Source organism: Crinia signifera, chromosome 1, assembly GCF_055691185.1.
Source record: "Crinia signifera chromosome 1, ASM5569118v1, whole genome shotgun sequence".
Lineage (NCBI taxonomy): Eukaryota > Metazoa > Chordata > Amphibia > Anura > Myobatrachidae > Crinia > Crinia signifera.
In genome coordinates, this window is record NC_139217.1 from 376,323,144 (window position 1) to 376,344,266 (window position 21,123).

Below are 21,123 nucleotides of genomic sequence, written 5' to 3' on the forward strand. Positions count from 1 at the left end.
GTGAATAGGGACCCGCTGCTATTCCCCCCTCCGGGAACAGCAGCATATTGAATACCCCCCTTAATCTTCCATAAGTAAAGAACAATGTTATGTATATTTAAAATAAACCATATACAAATAGCTTATACAGCTCGGATCTAAATATGTACAGCTTATACTTTTTAAACAAGGGCCAAAGCAGTAATTCGCTCACCCCCTTTCATGTATAACCAGGGTTGGTGCAGGGAAAGTAAGAGCTATTTTTTCCTATTTGTGACTGTCACCTCCAGGTAAGGGGCAGGGGTGTTTGAAAGGACCCCCACTATTTACTCTATATTGGGTGAGGTTAGATTAACCCTTTGAGTGCCAAGTGAATGTGTTAAAATAGGTGTGAAAATTGCCAAGCAAAATTTTTATTCATAATAATAATAAATAATAATAATAATAATAATGTTATTTATTTAGCACTTTACTCCTACTAGGACTCAAAGTGCTTGCATTAGCCTTTTACAGCACAAACTACAAAACAAACTTAACAAGGGACATTAGTGAAATGCTTGGGTGAACAGGAAAGTCAATTTGAATATTTAGAGAGTGGGAGCGTCTCGAACTGTGCAGGGAAGTGAGTTCCATAGAGTCGGAGCCACAGTGCTGAAAGCTTGTCCCCATGAACTGTAATATTTACATTATATACAATATATGTAGGAAATATAAGGACATTTTTTGCACAACAGTTGTATTTGAATTTATATAATAAATGTGAGCGACAGCGACATTTGCAGCTGATATTTTGAACATCTCTCACAGAGATGCTGGCGCTCAAAGGGTTAAAAAATATTCTGTGCGAACCCCTTTTACAATACAGGGGGTATATTTACTAAAGGTTCTAAAAATGAAAAGAGGTGATGTTGCCCATAGCAACCAATCAGATTATGTCTATCATTTTCCAGAATTAAATAGAGAAATGATAGACAGAATCTGATTGGTTGCTATGGGCAACATCACCTCTTTTTCATTTGTAGAAGCTTTAGTAAATTTACCCCTAGGAGTCATTTAAAAACAAAACATTAGTGTAAAATAGACTTTGTGTAAGAGCTACAAAGGCTTAATTGTACAAGGAATTAAACACATGAAAACTAACCATATTAAAAGCAATCACCATTGGCATAGCATCCATTTGTTCAATTCTTAATCAGTATAATCAAACTTGCAGCTACATCAGCCCCAAGCAGTGTAATTCATTCTGAATAATAAATGTGCACTTTAAGCAATTACAATGTAACTATGCTGCAACCCTTTGCTCTGAATGGTGGATAAATCCAAATATTAACTGTGGCAATATATGAGATGACAGTGTCAGGTGGGGTGATATAAAGTCTGTGCAACTGCAGCATGATGAGAATAAACGACTGCATATTAAATAAGTGCTGACAATATAGGTAACAATGTACACAATAAAAACCATTGATGACAATAGATACCTTTGTGCATATCGTCTTGTGTGTACCCACTGTATCGTTAATGCGAGCTCCAGTGGGTCATTAGCAATGTTTTATGTCGTCTGTTCATGCAGGACAAAAAAGGATATTACTACCAAGAGGCCAGGGAATGTAGCATGTAGGATGGCCAATCTCGGGATCGGCGGGATCCTGGAATTTGGCCACAAAATGTCCGGGATTTCAATACCGGGATTGGAATATACAATCCCGGGTTTTAGACTGGGGTGCCGGACGGGTTCCCGACAGTCAGGATCCCGACAGTCATTTACCAGACGTCGGGATCCCGACTGTCAAAACGCCAACAGCCGGGTGCCTGACGGCCATCCACTATTTTCCCTCATGGGGGTCCACGACCCCCATAGAGGGAGAATAGAATAGGTGGCTCGCTAGTGAGCCAGCAAGGGGCTTTTTTGCGCTCGTCATGCTTTCTGACTCCGGGCAGTTGGGATCCCGACGTCGGGATAATGACTGTCGGGATCCGACTGTCGGAGTCACATACCACACCCTTAGACTGTGTCTCAGACGCTGCCCGGCTGTCCCCGACTTGGCGTGCGACCTGCGCAGCGTGATAAGGTCGCGCTGCGCAGGCCGTAGCACTGCACCACCAGGGTCGGAGCCCGCTCGCCGCCGGGCCTCTCCCAGCCACCTGCTTCCCCCGCTCCCCAAAAGTGTGTGGCCCTGGAACCTGCTCGCCGCCAGCCACTCACAGCCGCACACGTCATACCCGCCACCTGTCTTCGCACCGCTCCCACCTGCCCCCCTCCCCAAAAGTCAGTCAGTGAGGGGCACAGGGGCAATTTTCTTTTAGGCATGCCAATCCCGGGTTCCCGGGAATCCCGTGATTGAGTATTTTTCAATCCCGATTCCCGGCAATGTCCCATTGTAAATGAGGTCGCTAGGTACACATAATGTGTGTGTGTGTATATATACACACACACACTATACCTGAGTGTGGGTGTCTTACTCTTTCATCAATAAATCCCATTGATTGCTACCTGATACATGGATATGTGTGTGTGTGTATGTATATATATATATATATATATATATACACAAATTGCTTAATAAAAAGCGGGGGCACTCCCCAAGGCAGATAAGTCAGAAATTTATTTAACATCCATATGTGCAAGTCGACGTTTCAACCCTCTTGGGACCTTTATCAAGACCATAAATTGCATATCCATAGGTACACCAGACAGGTAGTTGTGACACTGACACATGCTACACAGCGTTCATATATACCCCTCCCATCCTCCCAACTGCAACACAATTCACCTGTGTGATTAGGCATCTCATTGGTTGCATACAGGAAGCGCATCAAATCACAACTACAAAGGAAACTCAAATTGAAAGAGTTCTTTACTAAGCAACCGGTGACGACTCCTGTGAATGAGGATGTAATTCCAGCAAAACTTAAACCACTGGCGAAGAAATCAACATTTGATCCGATTTCATATAATCCATCGATTAAGACATTTATGAGACTTCTTGACCAAGATGTCAATGACATCACTACCACTGATTTATCTCATCACCCCAATCTCCTCAAGAAAGAACTGCTTTGAAGAACTTATCCTCTCAGGAGGAAATTATATTAAGACCTGCGGATAAAGGGGGTGCTGTTGTGCTGCAGAATTTGTGTGACTATAGGGCTGAAATCTATAAACAGTTAAGTGTGCCGGGAGTGTATGTTAAATTAAGAGGTAATCCTACCATTGTCTTTGAGAAAGAACTACGTGAAAGTTTACTGGTAGCATTAGATGCTGGTTTAATATCTGATAAATTGTTTGAAGTGCTTATTCCTAGCTATCCACATACCCCTTTATTATACACACTCCCCAAAGTGCATAAAAGAATTAATCCACCACCAGGGAGACCGATTATATCGGCCCGGGGCTGATAGGGGGTTGATCTTGCTTAAACGTGAAGCCGAACTGATTCACAGATTGAATGTGCTCACGCCCCGCGGGCGTAATGAAACTTTTTCACTAACAATGTTTAGTTAAGTTAGGTTTGAATATTTCCTTGTGCCTTCTTGCTAAAATACATGCCTAATGTTGCAATGTGTTATTAATATGGTGTATACCTTTTCTATTACAGTGCCGTATTGATTGTTTATGTGGTTACCATGGTTTTTAATTTCACTTTAGATGTGCGCTGTGGTTGTTCACGGTGACGTTACTTTTTCCACGCCACATCGGAAGCCGGAGGTCAGGCTCAGCTGGGCGGTGCACGTGGGTGAGAGGGCTATAAGGTGAGACTTTTTCTTAATGTTTGTATCCTGACGAAAATCATAACATGATTGAGACGTTGAAGTAAACTGATGGGGGGCGTGCGGGCTGCAGTCCCCCTTGGCAATGAGCTATTTAATCCCCCTTGGCAACAAGCTATTTTAGTCCCCCTTGGCAACAAGCTATTTCAGTCCCCCTTGGCAACGAGCATGAAGTCCCTGGCATCAAACATGTAGTTCCTAGCACTGAGCATGTAGGTAAGTGGCACTTATGTGTCAGATGTGTAATGGGCATTGCAGTTTGTTATATAGGATGTAATGGGCATCATGGTGTGTTATATAGTATGTAATGGGCATCATGTGTGGCCTTATGTGTAATTGGCACTACGGCATGTGGCTTTATGTGTAATGGGTATTACAAAGTTCGCTAAAATGTGCAATGGGCATTATGGTGTGTAGTATAATGTTAGTCCGCGCCCCCTTTTCATCATGCAAGAGCGGGGGAGGGGTGAAACATGCCCTTGCTCTGGGCACCGTGGCACCTAGCTACACCACTGCTTGGAGTTCAGTAGTGAATCCTTCTGCTGTAGCTCTATATTGATTGGACACAGCTGCAATGAATAAAGGTAACCTAACCAGTGGACACCACCATTTTACCTCTGCAGATGTGCTAACATACCTTGGGGCAGATGTATCAAGACTGGTGAAGAGATACAGTGGAAAGTGATAACGAACCAGCCAGTCAACTCCATTTTCCAAACACAGCTGATTGGTTGGTGCGTTATCACCTTCCGCTTTATCACTTCACCAGACTTAATACTGTACATCTGCCCCATTGCGCTTTAAACAGCCTTTCTAGTCATGGAATGCAGTGACTCGGTAGTGCCAGGAAACTTTTCATGAAACTTTTCCTTTAAAATGTGTGTTATTCACAAAGTGATGGAAATAGAATGCATAAAGCATAATTATTCTACATACAAAATTATACGTTATAGTGTTTTCTAGGAGCAAAGCACTGTAGCACAGCATTTCATATGCAAATACAGCCGCGGTCACACACGTAATAAAGGCATTACACATATTCTAATCATCACTTGCTGCTTGTGTGTCTTATTCACATCGCTTTGAGTATAAGACACATGTTAATGGTAACACTTTCCTGGAAAGATGGCTGGTGCTTCAGAATCACGCAGCGCTCAGGCGTTATGTGTAACGTATCCTATAGCGCGGAGTATATATATATATATATATATATATATAACGGTCCTAATACACCAAAACGTTGCTTAAGACCTCCGTGTCTGCCTGTTTCTTTTGGTCAAGTCCTAAGAGTGCCGGTCCCCAATCCGACATCTAACTACTGTGTGCCACACACAGGACAAGGCACCAAGGCATACTCAACATACGCCACTTGGCGAGTGCCGATCACTACTCTGTGGATATATATATATATATATATATATATATATATATATATATATACACATGATTTTGACTGTCTGTAAATACCCTGTTTGTTGTATCACTGTCTCCTTTGTAAAGCGCAACGGAATATGCTGCGATATATAAGAAACTGTTAATAAATAATAAATGTTTGGTGCATAGTGCATTTTGATTAATGTTGAAGAGCGTATATTTCTTTTTAGGTTAGATTGTACTGGTGTTCGGTCACATGAGCTTATGCATAAATGTTTATAACAGGAGTTTCCATTAATAAGAAGTTAGTGCACATAGATTAAAATGATTGTAAAACCCACCTCCTTTCTGGGACTGAATCTCCTTTTTTGCTTGCTCCAGAATATTTTTAATAGCATCATCTGATCCAGTTTCTGGAGTCCGGATTCTTGGTGTAATACTTCCTGAGTAACAGCAAAGAGTGATTACAGTTCTTCCTGTGAACGCTAAACATTATGATGCATTTTCTATTTTAAATCTGGGAAAGTTATGGCTTCAAGCTCCAGCCTGGTTAGCATAAACTCTAAATTATATTAATTCTAAAGTAGAGTTCATTTTGTGCAGGATTATCTCTTGTGAGTATGACCTCCATCACCACAAATTTGGAAAAGCAGTGTGGCCTCTCAAATGAAAGTGTGCAGCAGGCTGGTTAAAGTCTAATAGAGAGGTTTGTCACAGCCTGGAGAAAGACAAAGTACAAACCAATCAGCTTCTGTCGCTTTACAGGCTGTGGGCCCACTTAACAAGCTTTATCTACAGTATTTTAAACTAGTTGCATGTAATAACAGGTCAGGTCTCCCTTATCCGTGTATTCCAAAAACCAAAATATTCCGAAAACTGTGGATTTTCAGAATGTTTCTGGGTTTTATGTTTGTTATTCCCCCAGCCCCTTTTTTTTCATACTTACCTCGTCCCTATGATGTCCATGGAAGCCTCCGGGATCCTCTTCAGCGGAATCTCCGGTCCTAGGGGTGATTGCGCGAATGCACGCACGTGACATCACTTGCATTCTAGCGCACTCGTGCACTGCACACCTGGGACAGGAGATGCTGCTGAAGAGGATTATGAAGGCCACTGTGGACGCCGGGGGACACCGTGGACGATCAGGGGACCATCAGGGCACCACCAGGGGACTAGGTAAGTATGAAAAAATCCCTTATCGAAATGCTCGTTGCCCTGAGCATTTTGGATAAGGGATACTCAACCTGTACCACATTCTATGGGTTCTTTTACTTATATTTTTACAGTTCTAGTAGGATAGTATAGCAAGCAGGCTTGGGCTTGTTTGTAACATGTGACCCTGTTTATGTGAGAAACTTACACTCTTTTGTAATAAAGGTGACTGGAGATGTGTTGTGAAGTGCCAGCACTCACCTCTTTGCCGCACCTGAATAGTCCTGAGTGCCAGAACATTCTGCTCATCAGACAGAAATTGCTTCATCTTAATGAAGGGCTCCTTCCCTTTCACGGTAAGTTTTCGCCAGGGCTTAGGACGGGCCAGAATCTCACTTACTGAGCCCTGTGAGAGCCCTAGAACATAGTGCCCAAATACTCTTTGCCCAATGTTGTGTTTTAAAAGCTGCTCTTTAACTTGAAAGGCGATTTCTGATGTATCTAGATGTTCATCATCCACTGAGCTGGAATTGGTCCCCTCAGACTGCTCACTAAGTGGACTTGACTCCTGATTTCCAGCGGACTGGTGATTGCTGGGAAGTAGATTGGCCTTTATTGTATAAAATGTGGATGGGAATGATAGCACTGGGTTGGGTTCGGTTTTGAGCAATGGTGAATTAACCATGTGCTTGCGAAGTGTCTCTCCAGCTAATTGTTCATTATTGTTGGAGTAAGCGGATGGAAAGCAAAAAGTCCTCTGAGCTCTGTTTGCTAGCGGGGACTCCAGCATTGATATGGAAGGACTTAGGGTGGACGATCTGCCCCTGGTCAGTGGAGAAGCTGAGTACGACCTCTCGGCTGCTGCAGAAAATTTTGTGGCATCACGAGAATGATCCTCCTCTAGAAAGGATGATAGAGTGAGAAGAAGACTATAAGATATGCAAAATTACTGCTATAAGAAGTAATTACAGCAAAATGCAATCATAATAGCAAATGTAGGACAATCATTTTAACTGTTCATCTTTATTAGCTAAACAATATATTTAAAAACTGAAATTACTTTAATAATCAGTGCTGACAACACTATATAAGCCACATTGCTTTCCTTTACTAGTATAAAGTTGGCCATACATCTACAGATTGATTGTCAGATCGGCCTGGTTGGAACGAAAACCTGGTAATGGATGAGAGCAAATGACAATTGACCATTTGCTTTGAAATGCTGGAAAACTGGCAAAAACTGTCAGTCAGATATTACCAGGTTTTTGTCCCAACCAGACCAATCTGAAAATCAATCTGTAGATGTATGGCCAGTTTAACGGCTGTAAATCTATACAGATACAGTATGATGCTAAATTTCTCCCAATGTGCACATAAATACACATATTATAAGCAATGGATACAGAGCCCCTCGCACCACTTATTTGGGCCATACATCAGAAAGTTATCAATACAATCAGCCAAAAAAAAACCAGAAACACCGGGTGGTCCAATACTTTTTCTTGCACAGTGGCTGCAGGACTTAAAGAAGCGCTTGTCATCCCAGAATCAGAGGCAGTGGTGAAGTGAGAGCTGAGGGTAAGGTCAGAGACACTACTGCCAGGCTACCCCTGTCTCCTCTTTAATACAGTTTCTGCTCTCCTCACATTCCTTCCTTTCTCTGCAATTGTGCTCCCCCATGATTGCACCATGCACACACACACCTGACTTTCCCCCCAAAGAAATCAAACCATGACCTCCCCCTCTCCTCCGCAATCACACCATTACCTGCCTCTGTCACCTAACCTGCAGGCACCAATAATCCCACCAGGTAAGACTAACCATGCACTGCAGTCAGACACCCCAAACCAGGATAGGGAACCATTGCTTCCGCCGCCACAGCCAAGACAGAGATGCCAAAGGAGGTGAGAAGCAACGTGCACTGTTGGTTATGCTGCTGGAAGAAAGGAGGGGGTAGGGGTAGTGAGGAATGGGGAGTGCAGGCTGGGGAGAGGATGCATGGAGATAGAGACATAGGTTACCCAGAGAACACCCACCTTTATACCATCTGTCACACCCCATTCAGTGCTGCTTATTCAAATGAACACTAATATAATAAAATATTAGGGGGTACTTTGTGGTTATATTAGAGGTGCTGAGCAGTTGGGTCCTAGAGGGCTATATTATTATACATGACACCGACACTGCAAATATGCTTTTGATTACTACTTGTAGATACTGTCATTACACAGCATTCTTTACTACATCCTCATACTGTCACCACACAAAATGCAGACATACACCGGCAATGTCCGCCTACTTCTGTGATGTCACATGTTGGAAAGAAGTTGGATGGTCTGCTGGTCTGATGAAAAAGTTGGATAGGTATATGAGGCACCATTTTAGCTGGATGGTTGCCGGAAAGTTAGTGTGGTGTATAGCGAGCTTTAGAAGTGACTTTATTTGTGCATGTTAACCGTAAGTTCCAGAAAAGTAACACCATAAACATGTGAAAATTTTAATAGGTTTATGCCTTAAAGCAGGGGTGGGGAACCTTTTTTCTACCGAGGGCCATTTGGAAAATTTGTAAACCCTTCGGGGGCCATATAAAAATGATCACCTTAAAAATACATGTGGGCATTATACACACTGGCACCGGGATATACACGTGGGCATTATACACATGGGCAGCGGCATATACATGTGGGCATTATACACAGGGCAGCAGCATATACACGTGGGCATTATATACAGGGCAGCGGCATATACATGCGGACATTATACACATGGGCAGCGGCATATACATGTGGGTAATATACACACGGGCAGCGGCATATACATGTGGGCATTATACACAGGGCAGCGGCATATACTCGTGGGCATTATACACACGGGCAGCGGCATATACATGTGGGCATTATACACAGGGCAGCAGCATATACAGTGGCCAGAGACACCAGGGCTGGCTAATTAATTCACAGCATTAATCCAGGGGTTGTCATTTACTCATAAAAAGTGGAGAAAGTGGCAGTGTCACCCCCAAACAGGTTTATGTGATTATCTCTGATTATGATAATCAGAGATAATCACATAAACCTGTTTGGGTGTGAATCCAGGGGTAAATGACAACCCCTGGATCTGTCAGTCACTGGATAAGGGAGGGTGAGAGGAGCAGCATTTACAGTACCTTTAACACACTAGTTGTAGGAGTACAGCGTGATGGCTGCTGCTGCTGCTGCGGCTGTTGTAGGATGCTCCCGCCCATGCACTGAATGATCCTTCCTTAATCAGGCGACCAGTCTCCCTCCCTACCGCCCGCATCATGCCCGCCAATCACTGTGGACGCATCACATCCACAGCCACTGTGATTGGCGGGCGCGTGTTAACATCTCCCCGCGGCAGCAGCCATCCATGTGGGCGGCTGAATAGGTAGGATAGGAACATTCATTGCTTGTCGGGCGGGCGGCCGGCTGATTAATCAGTAATATAGGCCGGCGGGCGGCTGAATCAAGCTTAATCAGCCCACCGCTCGCCCGCCTATTTTACTTATTAATCAGCCGCCCGCCCGCACAGCTATATTACTGAAGTAATATAGCCAGGCGGGAAGGCGGCTGCTTAAACCATAAAATATGCAGCTGGGCGGGCTGGACAAGCAGAGTGCAGGGGCCGTATCCGGCCCGCGGGCCGGAGGTTCCCCACCCCTGCCTTAAAGGTTTAAAAGAATGTGATCAAAATCCAGAAGAACAAGTTTAGATTTGAATGGCATGATAATGACCTACCATGGCTGGTAAATGAGTTCTAGAACCAGATCATGACACCATAAGATCAGATTTGTATCAGTGACAAAGGGAACAGCGCATATGTGTATGTGTCAACAGGAGAGGTGCCAATTACATACCACAGCTGGGCACAGTGCTCTGCTTTTCTAGAAGATAATTTTGCAATGGGTAAAATGCTTCTTTCTTAATGGATAAGTTATCTTCAGCCTTGGACATCCCCTGTAGTTAGTAAGCAGAACATAAAAAAACCCCATCTTAAATATAACAGTCATGTGTAAATAACGACTTCATTATCAATATTAGGCAAATTACTAACCGGGACAAGGTCACAGCCGGCTGTGGCAGACTTCATAGCTTTCAGGATGCTGTAAGTGAAGCAAGACCGTCATACTGTAGCTCATTCTTTATGTGCATTAAATGTAAAAAAGCAATTGTTTCGCCAATACATGGCTGTTGTATATTATCAACCATTTTGGAGCAGTTAGTAAAGCAATATCCATTATGCAGTGGCGCACGCAGGGGAGGGGTTCTGAGTACCCAGAACCCCCCCAGAAGTTTAAGGGCCCTAGACTGAACAAGAATTTTAAAAATCGGAGATATCTGACTTAAAAGCAGTGGTTCCCATCCAAGCCTGTTAATTGTTCTTCCTAGTCATATATTTCAGGTTCTGTCTGACTTAGAGTTTTTCTGAGTCAATCAGGGCTAAGCTATGCATCTCCATGGAGAAGCATCGACCAACCATGCTACCAGTCTCTGTAGCGCTGGGACAGCACTATAGAAGCTGTTAGCAGCGCTGGAGGAAGCCGGCTCACCCCGCTGTCAGTGCAGGGGTGAGCTGGCTCTGGAGAAGGGAGGGCAGTGCTGGACCCTGGGTTGGTTAGTATATTGGTGTAAAATTGAGGTGTGTGTTTGCGTGTGTGTAATAAAGTTCTACTTTTCTGTGTGTTTTTTTAATTTTATCATTATTTTTACAGGTGGACTACAAGTCCAGGTGGGCCCATTAATGCCCCGCATGCTGGGACTTGTGGTTTGCTAAGTCACAGCATGCGGGGGGAGGCCTGCTGGCATTTGTAGTTCACCTGTATAAAGCAATGTTATGAAGGACTGTTTTAACCCTAACAGGCTGGCGTCTAAAGCCCAGGGATGCCGGTTTGAGGAAAATCGCTGCTTTTTCCTGAAAGCTGAAGGTAGTATCGAGACCAGCTCACTGCGTCAGGGAGCCGACCACACACACTCAGCTGGGGGCGGACACTGCAAGGAATCAAGTAACACAGCCGTTTGTAGGTATGCCCGGTGCTGGTTTCAAAATACGGGGACCCCCAGATTTTTTTTACCCCTGTATTTTTGGAACCAGGACCGGTCCAATGTTACCCATAATCTTTATTGTTTTCTACCCTTGTGTATAGTTTGTATAGTTTTCTACCCTTGTGTATAGTTTGATATTTTCTCAGACCTTGCAACATTTTTAATCTTTGTTCCTGGATCCCCAGTGAATGTCATTTTTGAACCATCATATCTGTGTTTTTTTTTTTTACTGGATAGTTCCTCATGTACATTGAGGAGCTTTGACAAAGCTGTGTATGGCACCCCACTACAGTGGTGCCCCTAAGCTGCCCATGAGAGATAGCAGGGCTCAACAATTGTGGCTAATGCTGCTGAAGGGACGCCATTCTCATTGCCCAGTACTGAGGGGGTTAACCTGGCCAGCAAGCGCCCCAGCTCCCTTTCACGTGCAAGGAGCATGTCTGGCTCCTGATTGGCTGGCTAGGAGAGCACGGAGAAGAGGAGGTCAGAGGTGAAGGAGTTATGCAGAGCTGAGCAGCGTGAAGAGGAAGCGTGCTGAGAAGGGAGAAGCGGAGCACGGCTAACCTGTGTTGTTGCAGAGCGGTGCACAGTGGGCGTTTGAAGAGGAGCAGCGTGCAGCCAGAGACAACAAAGAGAAGAGCGGCCGCCATCGCGAAGTCCAGGCTGATGATTGACAGCGGGCGGAGAGAGAGCAGAAGCCGGGAGAAGGAGACGCTGACCGCGCATCGATCCAGGAGGCAGTCACAAGCGGTGGAGCTGCAGGCCGGGATCCGGGCAGAGGAGAAGTGCCAGGGCAGGGGTCAGGAACCGCGTGAGTCAGGAGAATCGTTACTGGCAGGAGCCAGCATCGGTAGCAGACACAGCAGGTACACTGGGCCCCAACCCCTTTAAGTAGCCTCAAGGCATCCCGCATACCCCATTTAAGCCGCTGACGCCCCTGTCCCCTGCATCCAGCCCTAAAGGGAGGACAGTGTGTTATACTCAGAGAAACAGGCCCTGGAGCAGGCCACTACGGTTCCCCTTTGTTAGGCAGAGACTGTCCTATAGCTGCCTCCGCACCAGCCATTTATTGAGGCGGGCCTTGCACCTCCAGTCGCAGTCCCACAGACCTGAGGAAGTAAAAGGGATTTCACCCACCTGGCCAACGAGAGGCCGGTGAGGAGCCTCGGTATTGTTAGGGAGCATCAGTAGGATACATGACCCTATCGCAAGGTTTATTATAGTGCAAGACTCCTTTATTAACATTCTAGCGCATCCATTGCAAGGAGTTGCCCCAGGTAACGGGAGCTTGCTTGTCCCTCATCAAGAGGTTGTTGTTTACTTCAAGTCTTTTAGAAGGCCATTGCATCACCCGCAGGGTCACCCTAGGTAACGGGGGCTCGCCTGTACCCCTTTAAACAGGGGACTGTTAATTCATTCTGGCCAGATTCATAGTAGTGTGCACACTCAGGCAGGACCACCCTTCCCCTGAGGATTAATCTTCGTGGGACCTTTCCTTGAACTCAGTGACTGTGTATTGTAGCTGGGACTACAGTGTTAAGATACACTGGTGTAAGGTATAGCGCCATCTGGCGGATATTCAGCAGTATTGCAAGTGATTTACAGTAACGTGACTGAATGCTAGTCCTATTTATTCCTGACATCATTTTTCTTAAGGCCCCCATACACTATGCGATTTTGGGACGATTTCATCCGATTTCGGCACTTTGTGCCGATAATCGGATGAAATCGGCCCAAAATCGTAGGTATGTGACATTTGATCCGATCCGATGCGCGGTCCCGTGCGCATCGGACCGGATCAGGGAGGTCGGACGGTCTGTACATACGATCACGTCCGACCTCCCTGTATGCATATGCCTGCCACCTGACAGGCATATGCATACAGACACCGGGGGAGTAGTGGGGGCGGCCAGCGGCAGCAGTGGTGGGGGCGGGCAGCGGCGGTGGGGACGGGCGGCGTGTGCGGTGAGCGCAGTGTACTTACACATAGCAGCAGCGGCGGGGACGGGCAGCGCAGTGGCGGCTATTATATTTTTAAAATACTTGTCAAATGACCGGCCGCTCTCTGATTGGCCGGAGAGCTCTCAGCCAATCAGAGAGCGGCCGGTCATTTGACAAGTATTTTAAAAATATAATAGCCGCCACTGCGCGTCCCGTCCCCGCCGCTGCTGCTATGTGTAAGTACACTGCGCTCACCGCAAACGCCGCCCGTCCCCGCCGCCGCTGCCCGCCCCCACCACCGCTGCCCGTCCCCACTACTGCCGCTGCCCGCCCCCACTACTGCTCACCGCCCTGCAGCTCCCCGGGGTTTTTTTTACATGGGATAAATCGCATGCGATTTATCCCATGTAAAAATGGCACATCAAGTGCCAAATTGTATGTGAGCCTCCCGGGGAGCTGCCGGGCGGCTCGCAGGTAAATTGGGTCCGACTTGTCCCTAGGACAAGTCGGCCTAATGTATGGGGGCCTTAAGAGTGTCTCCTTTAATCACGTTCTTTGGTCAGTTCTTATTGAAGTCTTTATGGTATGTCATTATACATATAGAAGTGTAAAAGTTATTGTCTTTTTGGATGAGGAATCATAAATGAACAGTATCGATCTGCCCTTGTCTTTTGAAGTGTTCATTGGCTGCTAAACTCAGACAGAAATGTTTTTTTTTTGTTTTTTTACTTCATGTGATGTTTGCATAAAGTCTTTGAAGGTATTGCAGCAATTGCATAACGTCTTTATTTAATAAATACTCATTGCTGCTAACCGTGGTTGCCATCTTTCTTGGTGAGTTTTCCCTGGGGTGTCCTATCTCTTGCCTCCAGTGTCTACCATCTACTAACAAGGGCCGTGAAGAGAGCTGCATTCCCTGCCGTTGCCATACTCAGGTATGTGGTGGACTGCACTCACAGGGGCCACCTGTCACATGTGCCTTGCTACAGCGAAATGCATATGGAGGAAAAGATTACCTGCACATGCTTGCACCCATTGGATTCAGACCAGCTGCCATTCAGATATTACATTCCACATTACTGCTACTCCAGAGGAATTCCCTCATCCACCACACTGCCATTATGGAGGATTCTGCTGTTATGCATTCCTAACTGGATTAATTCCCCGAATGGTCAAAAACTGTGGTAATTATACATCTACATCTTTACTAAAGACTTTCTTTATGTGGACTCTCTAAGGCGGCATCTATAGGAATGGATCCACTTATTGCTTATTAATTCATTCACTCTAAGGGCAGTATTTAATGCTCCCGATTTACCGTATTTTTTTTTCCGGCTAATTGGGCTGTTTTCACTCCTTGCGGTGAATCTTTTTCACTGAAAATTTGATTCACCCTATTCAATGTTCACTGTTTGCCGAAAGCGAACAATGAATGCCGGCCAGTTCTCCGTTTCATGCTCGCTGCAATTCACTGGTGTATTTCAATGGGGTTTTCACTTGGATTCGCCGAAAGTGTATTCAACGCTAGGATAGAGAACTGCTTTCAGCATGATTTTCGACATGTTTTCACCGTTTTGCATTCGACATCTTTTAAGGTGAACTGGAATGCGATCTTTTAAAATAAAGTGTAAAAAAAAAATCAGTAATTCTATTCTGTGAAGGGGCATGCTAATTGTATTCATGTGCTTGCAGCACATGAATATATATTTAATTTTTTTTGCTTTACACATTTGCCAGCAGGGGGTGGGGAGCCACTCATTAAATATTCACTGCACACTGGTCCCGCTCATTACATATGCACGAGCGGGACCAGTGCAGTGGCTCCCTACCAGCACCCCCTACCAGCTTCTGCTGCCTGTGTCCCCGGGAGCCAGGGACGTGCGGTGAGGTGAATGGCTGAGGAGTCCCTGGGAAGTACCAGAGCCAGATTTGGACACAATATATTATTTGTATTTTTTACATACTTTATAAGTTCAAAACTCTGGCATATACGTGAGTATGACAGGAAAGGCTGTGCCTCACCTGCCTCACTCCACCGCACACCACTGCCAGGAGCCCTCCTTCTCCCACACACATTCTGGGGCAGGCAGGGAGGCTTACATCTCCCTGCCTGCCGCCATCCCCCGGCTCCCTGCGGTGGTTACAATTCACCGTCAGGGACAGCGAGCCCCTGAGGCGTTGAAGAGGGTGAGAGGGAGATCTGGCACTGGATGCTCCAGCCCTGCGAATGTGCAGCGAATCCTAAACAGGATTCGCTGCACATAGTGATATTTCATATTGAATAATATTTTAGTGAAAAAGATTCACCGCAAGGAGTGAAAACAGCCCGATTCGACAAAAAAACAAACAAACAGTGAATTGGGAGCATTGAATACTGCCCTTACACTAAACTATGTAACCAATCCCCAGAACCCATTTGGAAAGTTTATGCTAATAAGATATTTCCTAGGTAAAAGCAGTGATTGGCAAGCAGTGTGAAGGGGCATAGATAGGGCATGCTGCTAAGAAGGTTGTGTTGCAGGAATATACTGTAAGTGTTACAGGTAACTATAATAATGATAAAGCCAATGAAGAGTATATGTGAAAATCCACTGCTGTAATTGGTTTTGTTTTCATATTTTTACACAATTTCTTATTTATACCAATGTGTCACAGAGAAACTCAATTATGACGCTTGTCTAGTAGAATCCATGGGAAAGGAAGCAGTAAATCCCGTAGTGTTACACGTGTGTTTAATCATTGTTTTAAATCAATTCCAAGGTCACATTTAACAGGCAACTTAAGAAAGCTGGAGCCTTAGATTGTTTATTCCTTGTATCTTCTCTTGTTACAATGAAAACGGGTCATATTATCAGAATGATGAGTTGGGGGACTTTCTGGTTTGGCATCTACAGCAGCGGCATATCTGCAAACAGTGCAGGGTGTGTGGACACATGGGCCTCCCAAGTCACAATGGGTCCCGTAATGCCCACCCTATACCGAGAGCAGGTCTCACTGGGCAACCATGCAAATCAAATCGGAAACTTCCAGCATCTGCACGGAATACAGCAAAGATTTAGGCATCAATGCCCTGACTGCCTACACATACATTGCAGAAAATATGGAGATGGAATCTGCACATAAGATAGTGGAAGCTAGCACTGTGAATTGGGGGAACATGTATCCTCTAAGTAGAACTCCTCATTACTGGAAAAGCCTCTAACTAGCAGTCAGCATCTCAAAACATACATTGAAAAAAGGCATGAGTAAAATACTCTGCATAAGTAATTCATTTAATACTCGCTAATGTTCCTGGTTTGCCATGCAAAACATTTTCCTTTTCGTTGCCTTAGCAGATGAAGAATCCCTGCTTAGAGTGTGGCTGTAAACAATGGACAGTTTCCAGACCAACCAGCAGGTCACATGTTCCAGATCAGCCAGCACAAGGAGAGTTCACCAACTGTCACATTTTCAAAGAGCACAATGGTGATGCAGTGTAAATGGAAGGCGGACATTTTAACACAACACAAAGCAACCAATTATAATGCCCGACACATGCAACAAAGAAATAAGATATGAAGTAATTGGAAACAACTTTTTGCAGGGATGGAAAGTGATTGGGCCATGAGGACCGACGTCTCAAATATAGACATTGTGAAACCAGAGGGCCACTATCCATATGTATGTTAGGAGGGGTTGCAAGAAGTATTCCATTCATTATGGGGTAACTTGTACTACTAAGTTCATTGTGTATATGATTACTTGCCCTTTTGGGCTTAGTTAGGTCTTAAAAACATACTGTACACTAAATAAAAGAATGGCGGTCCACCGACATGCTATCCGTACATCTATTTCAACTGGTTTCTAGACACTTTTTACAGGCAGCTCATAGTTTGGCTATACTTTGATATATGGTAATCGATCATATACCAGTCAGTATCCGCAGCAGGGACCGTTACTTAAAACTCATTCAATGTGAATCCAGGTGGAATCATTGTTAAACACCACAGCCCCTTTATTTAATGTGTATATACTTCTGAGTACATTCTCCTGATGTAGCTTTTTTATGTGTAATTCTTCTTCTTCAGTTCTTTACAATGATTTATGCCGATCATTGCAGAATATATATATATATATATATATATATATATATATATATAGTAATTTATATGCACAAAATGTAAAACTTAAAGAATGATTATGAACATACTGTTACAAAAATCAACAGAGAGCGTGATCTTTATTATGTTAGTCAATTTTCTATAAGGAGATGATGTTAATTCTCGTGGGCATGCATTTGTCGTTGCTAACACATACAGCAGATTTATATTCTGGTCTTATAAAGTAACAGATGGAAAGGTTTTTTGTGCTCGACAGAAAGGTAAATATATACAGCATTGTAATAGGTATAAACAACCCCTAGTGACACTGCTGTCTTATTTATTGCATTATAAAGCTGGGAACGTGCAGCGTTCCCCATGGCACATTATTAATCAGGCTGATAGAGAGCAGACTTACAAGGAGAGGTATGAATCCTACCTCAGCTCAGTTTTAATTTCTTCATAATCCGACTGATTTTGTAACTTCTCTTCCAGTTTCTGAAGAGGAAGAAAAAAATGGTTTATATGCAGCTAACACACTAGGTCAGATTGCAAGCTCCATGGTGGAGTTTCTAAATTTACATACATACAGTATATGATATGTGTTAAATATGTAGAGGGGAATTCAAGCGCTTCCTCGCCAGCAGATGTCACCCAACAGACGAGGAAGCGGTTGAATTCCCCTCTACATATTCAATTGTTACTCCATTCAAGTGCAATCAGCTGCTGACACATGCATTTCCGCTCGCATCCCCTGGGGGGTGGTAAGCTGAAATGAGCACAAGAGACCGTTTGCGTGTTCAAATGGGACATTTTGCTTTGCACTTATTAGTTTAGTCAGGTTTAGCCATTTTATGTGGGTAAACCTTAACTGAAATGAGTGCAATGAGCGTGATAACAATCATCAATTGAATATCAGCCCATGTACTCCTGTCAATTTATACGGGAGATTGGAAAGTGGTAAACAATGAATTCCCCTCATAGTGTAATTTCTATTCAATAGATATAGCGCAGTGATGTTGTACAGACTGGCCAACTAGCTATTTATCTATGCAGGAATGGCCATCAGCCGATGCAGGTGATCAAAAGCAAAGGAGCAGAGTTGGTTGAAGACAGGAGCAGAGAGAAGAGAACGCGTGTGCAGTCTCCATGTGAGCCCCTTCTCTCTCACCGATACATGCACTGAGAACTTTGCCATTTATGTACACCTTTATAGTGCAATACATACACTTTGACAGACTCACACCATTATCTGACAGTGCTTGTAAAACTGACAAAGCTAATAGTGCGGAGATACATGCCCAGAGGATGTTCTCATTTCTACCGTTTCTAAGATCTGTTGTTTCTACCAAATTGAAAATGCTCAGTGATATCTGCATGTATGGAGATCACTTGGTATGACATGGTGGATGCAATCACTTTTAAACAGTTTTCCTAAAGCCAAGCACATTTATTTATAACTAATTAAAAGTCTGTTAAAATGAAGGACACCAGGACCTGATTAAAAAGGGAGGTGGGCAGTTGCTACTCACACCGGAGCTACCGGGTTTCTGGAACTCCTGCTGCTGAGTACTTAGGTGTGAGTGCGTGTGTACATACTGTACGTACACCAGTACTGGCACTTGGAAGCTCACAGTCCCTTCACAGCTGCCAGCCTGTCTGTGGGTAGAGGACACCAGTAGTTATAAGCAGCTGGCTGGAAGGGTCTGGGCATGGCCTGTGCGAGGTGTGGGAGGAGTGAGCACATAACCCCGTCCTTCTACCGGCATGCAGCCAGTTATCTGGTTCCTCTTCACCCGCATTATCTGCAGCCTCAGCAATGGCCACTCTTCTTCCCGGTGACTGCACTGCTTCTCTTTAGAACTGTGCTAACTAAAGGGGTGTACACTGGACAATCTTTTTAATAATATGCACAATAACGAATAGTGCTAACAACATTTTCATGCATACAGTCCAGTCCAGTGTGTACAGACAGTGGCAGGTGGGGAGTTTGACTGGGGTGGTACACCTGTCAAACCGTAAAGCAGGTGTCCTAAGGCGAGCTCAGGGAGGACAGAAACCTCCCGTGGACCAGAAGGGCAAATGAGATTGCAGGAGTTCTTGAACCTCATTGGTGGAATGATGGTGGCTTGTCATGATGCCTTGTCAAAGTGCCCACCAGGAAAAAAGAACCGACCACCTGCTACTCTCTCCACAGAGATGAAGAAAGCCATGGAACGCATTATTCACATATCCCTTCGGCTCCACGGGAGGTTTTCTGTCCTCCCTGAGGTTGCCTTAGGACACCTGCGTTACGGTTTGGCAGGTGTACCGCCCCAGCCAAACTCCCCACTACCCCAGGTCAGGTTAGTTATGCTCACCCCCAGGTCATTATTGATGTCCTCTGTTGTCTTTAAATGCAGCCCAATCTGAGGATCTCATCATCAACAGCTACACTCCTGGATGTGGCCACTGACAATATTTGTTGTGAAATCGCTCAGTGTATAACACACAAAACCATTTGTCTGTGCAAAAGATAACATGAATGGTTCAGCATCGTTTTCATTGTCATCTAGTGTGTAACCAGCTTTCAAGATCAAATCCTTGCTACTGTTTTAGCGCAATCTCAGGATCAGGATCGGTGGGATTTGGACTGGGGTTTCCAATCCCAAAATGTTGGGATTAGAATGCGCATGCGTAGTCTAACGCTGGGCAGCATCTAAACACTCGCTCAGACGCTGCCCGGCAGTTCCCGATGCCCGGCCTGCAGCTCTGTGCAGCGTGACAGCCAGAGGTCATGCTGCGAAGGCCGAACAGTCAATCCGCTTAACTGCCCACAGCCTTGCTCCCTGGCCCTGCTCCAGCTGCCCACCCTCCCGCCTGCCTGACACACCTCCGCAGTGCTCTCCACCGGCCTCACAGCATCCCGTCAGCACAGTGCTCCCAGCCGCAGGTAAATATGCGGGACATTTTTTTATTAGGAAAGCCAATCCTGGGAATACCGGAATTGAGCTTTTTTCAATCCCGATTTCCGGGATTGAAAAAAAATGTCCCGGGATTGGCTTCCCTACGCACTGCAGTTCTCCATCAGCTAGGGTATTTATTAATGGCTTCCAGTCCAAATCATTTCAAATCTTCTAATTGTTCCCGTCAAGTATGTCCACGGTCTCCTCTTACCTTTTAATCTTCTAATTAAACCATTGGCCAATAAGTTCTATGCTACTGTAGATTTTCCTGGAGTGCAAGTTGAGGACCTAATTTATCAACTTTATCCCTATGCAGATGATGTAATCCATTTTGCTCCAACCCTTTGACCTTGTTATTAAATTCCATTGTGCGCTATATAGACTCACACACACACAATAGACAAGTATCTGTTATCAAATTAGTCAGCACAGTCTCCTGGTGCATCCTACAGATGGAGCGCCCATCAGCCAGCATTTAGAATCACCAGATCTCCTGAGCTGGCGCACAGGAGCTCCAACTAATGGGGACGCACAAGCGTTTCACACTCTCGTGCATCAGCATGGCAGCGGGGAGCGGATTCCCTGCCCGTCTCCACTTCAGGGAGACAGACAGGGCGAGTTGGGGGGTCTGGGGGGCTATAGGGAGCTGGCAGAGGGCTCTGACAGAAAAGGGCACGTGAGCGTCTCGCGTCGGATGGCAATTCAATCAGCAGGAGCAGCTCCATTGAGAGCTGCTCCATCTGTAGATGCATTTCAGTGCATTTTTGTGACAAAAAAAGATGCCCAATGTCAGCTGAGTTTCATAGGACCTGATAACTC

General features: G+C 44.9%; 1 protein-coding gene across 3 annotated transcripts in view; it reads right to left on the bottom strand.

The window, feature by feature from the left end:
* Window positions 1–21,123, bottom strand: part of CUX2 (cut like homeobox 2) — a 374,431-nt gene that overhangs the window by 45,451 nt on the left and 307,857 nt on the right. For all 3 annotated transcript variants that reach the window (XM_083151418.1, XM_083151419.1, XM_083151420.1), the window contains 5 exons: window positions 17,799–17,857; window positions 10,351–10,399; window positions 10,154–10,253; window positions 6,538–7,176; window positions 5,466–5,567 (listed from right to left, as the gene is read on the bottom strand). In XM_083151418.1, the coding sequence (XP_083007544.1) occupies window positions 5,466–5,567; window positions 6,538–7,176; window positions 10,154–10,253; window positions 10,351–10,399; window positions 17,799–17,857 (949 nt within the window). The remainder of the gene's footprint in view (window positions 1–5,465; window positions 5,568–6,537; window positions 7,177–10,153; window positions 10,254–10,350; window positions 10,400–17,798; window positions 17,858–21,123) is intronic.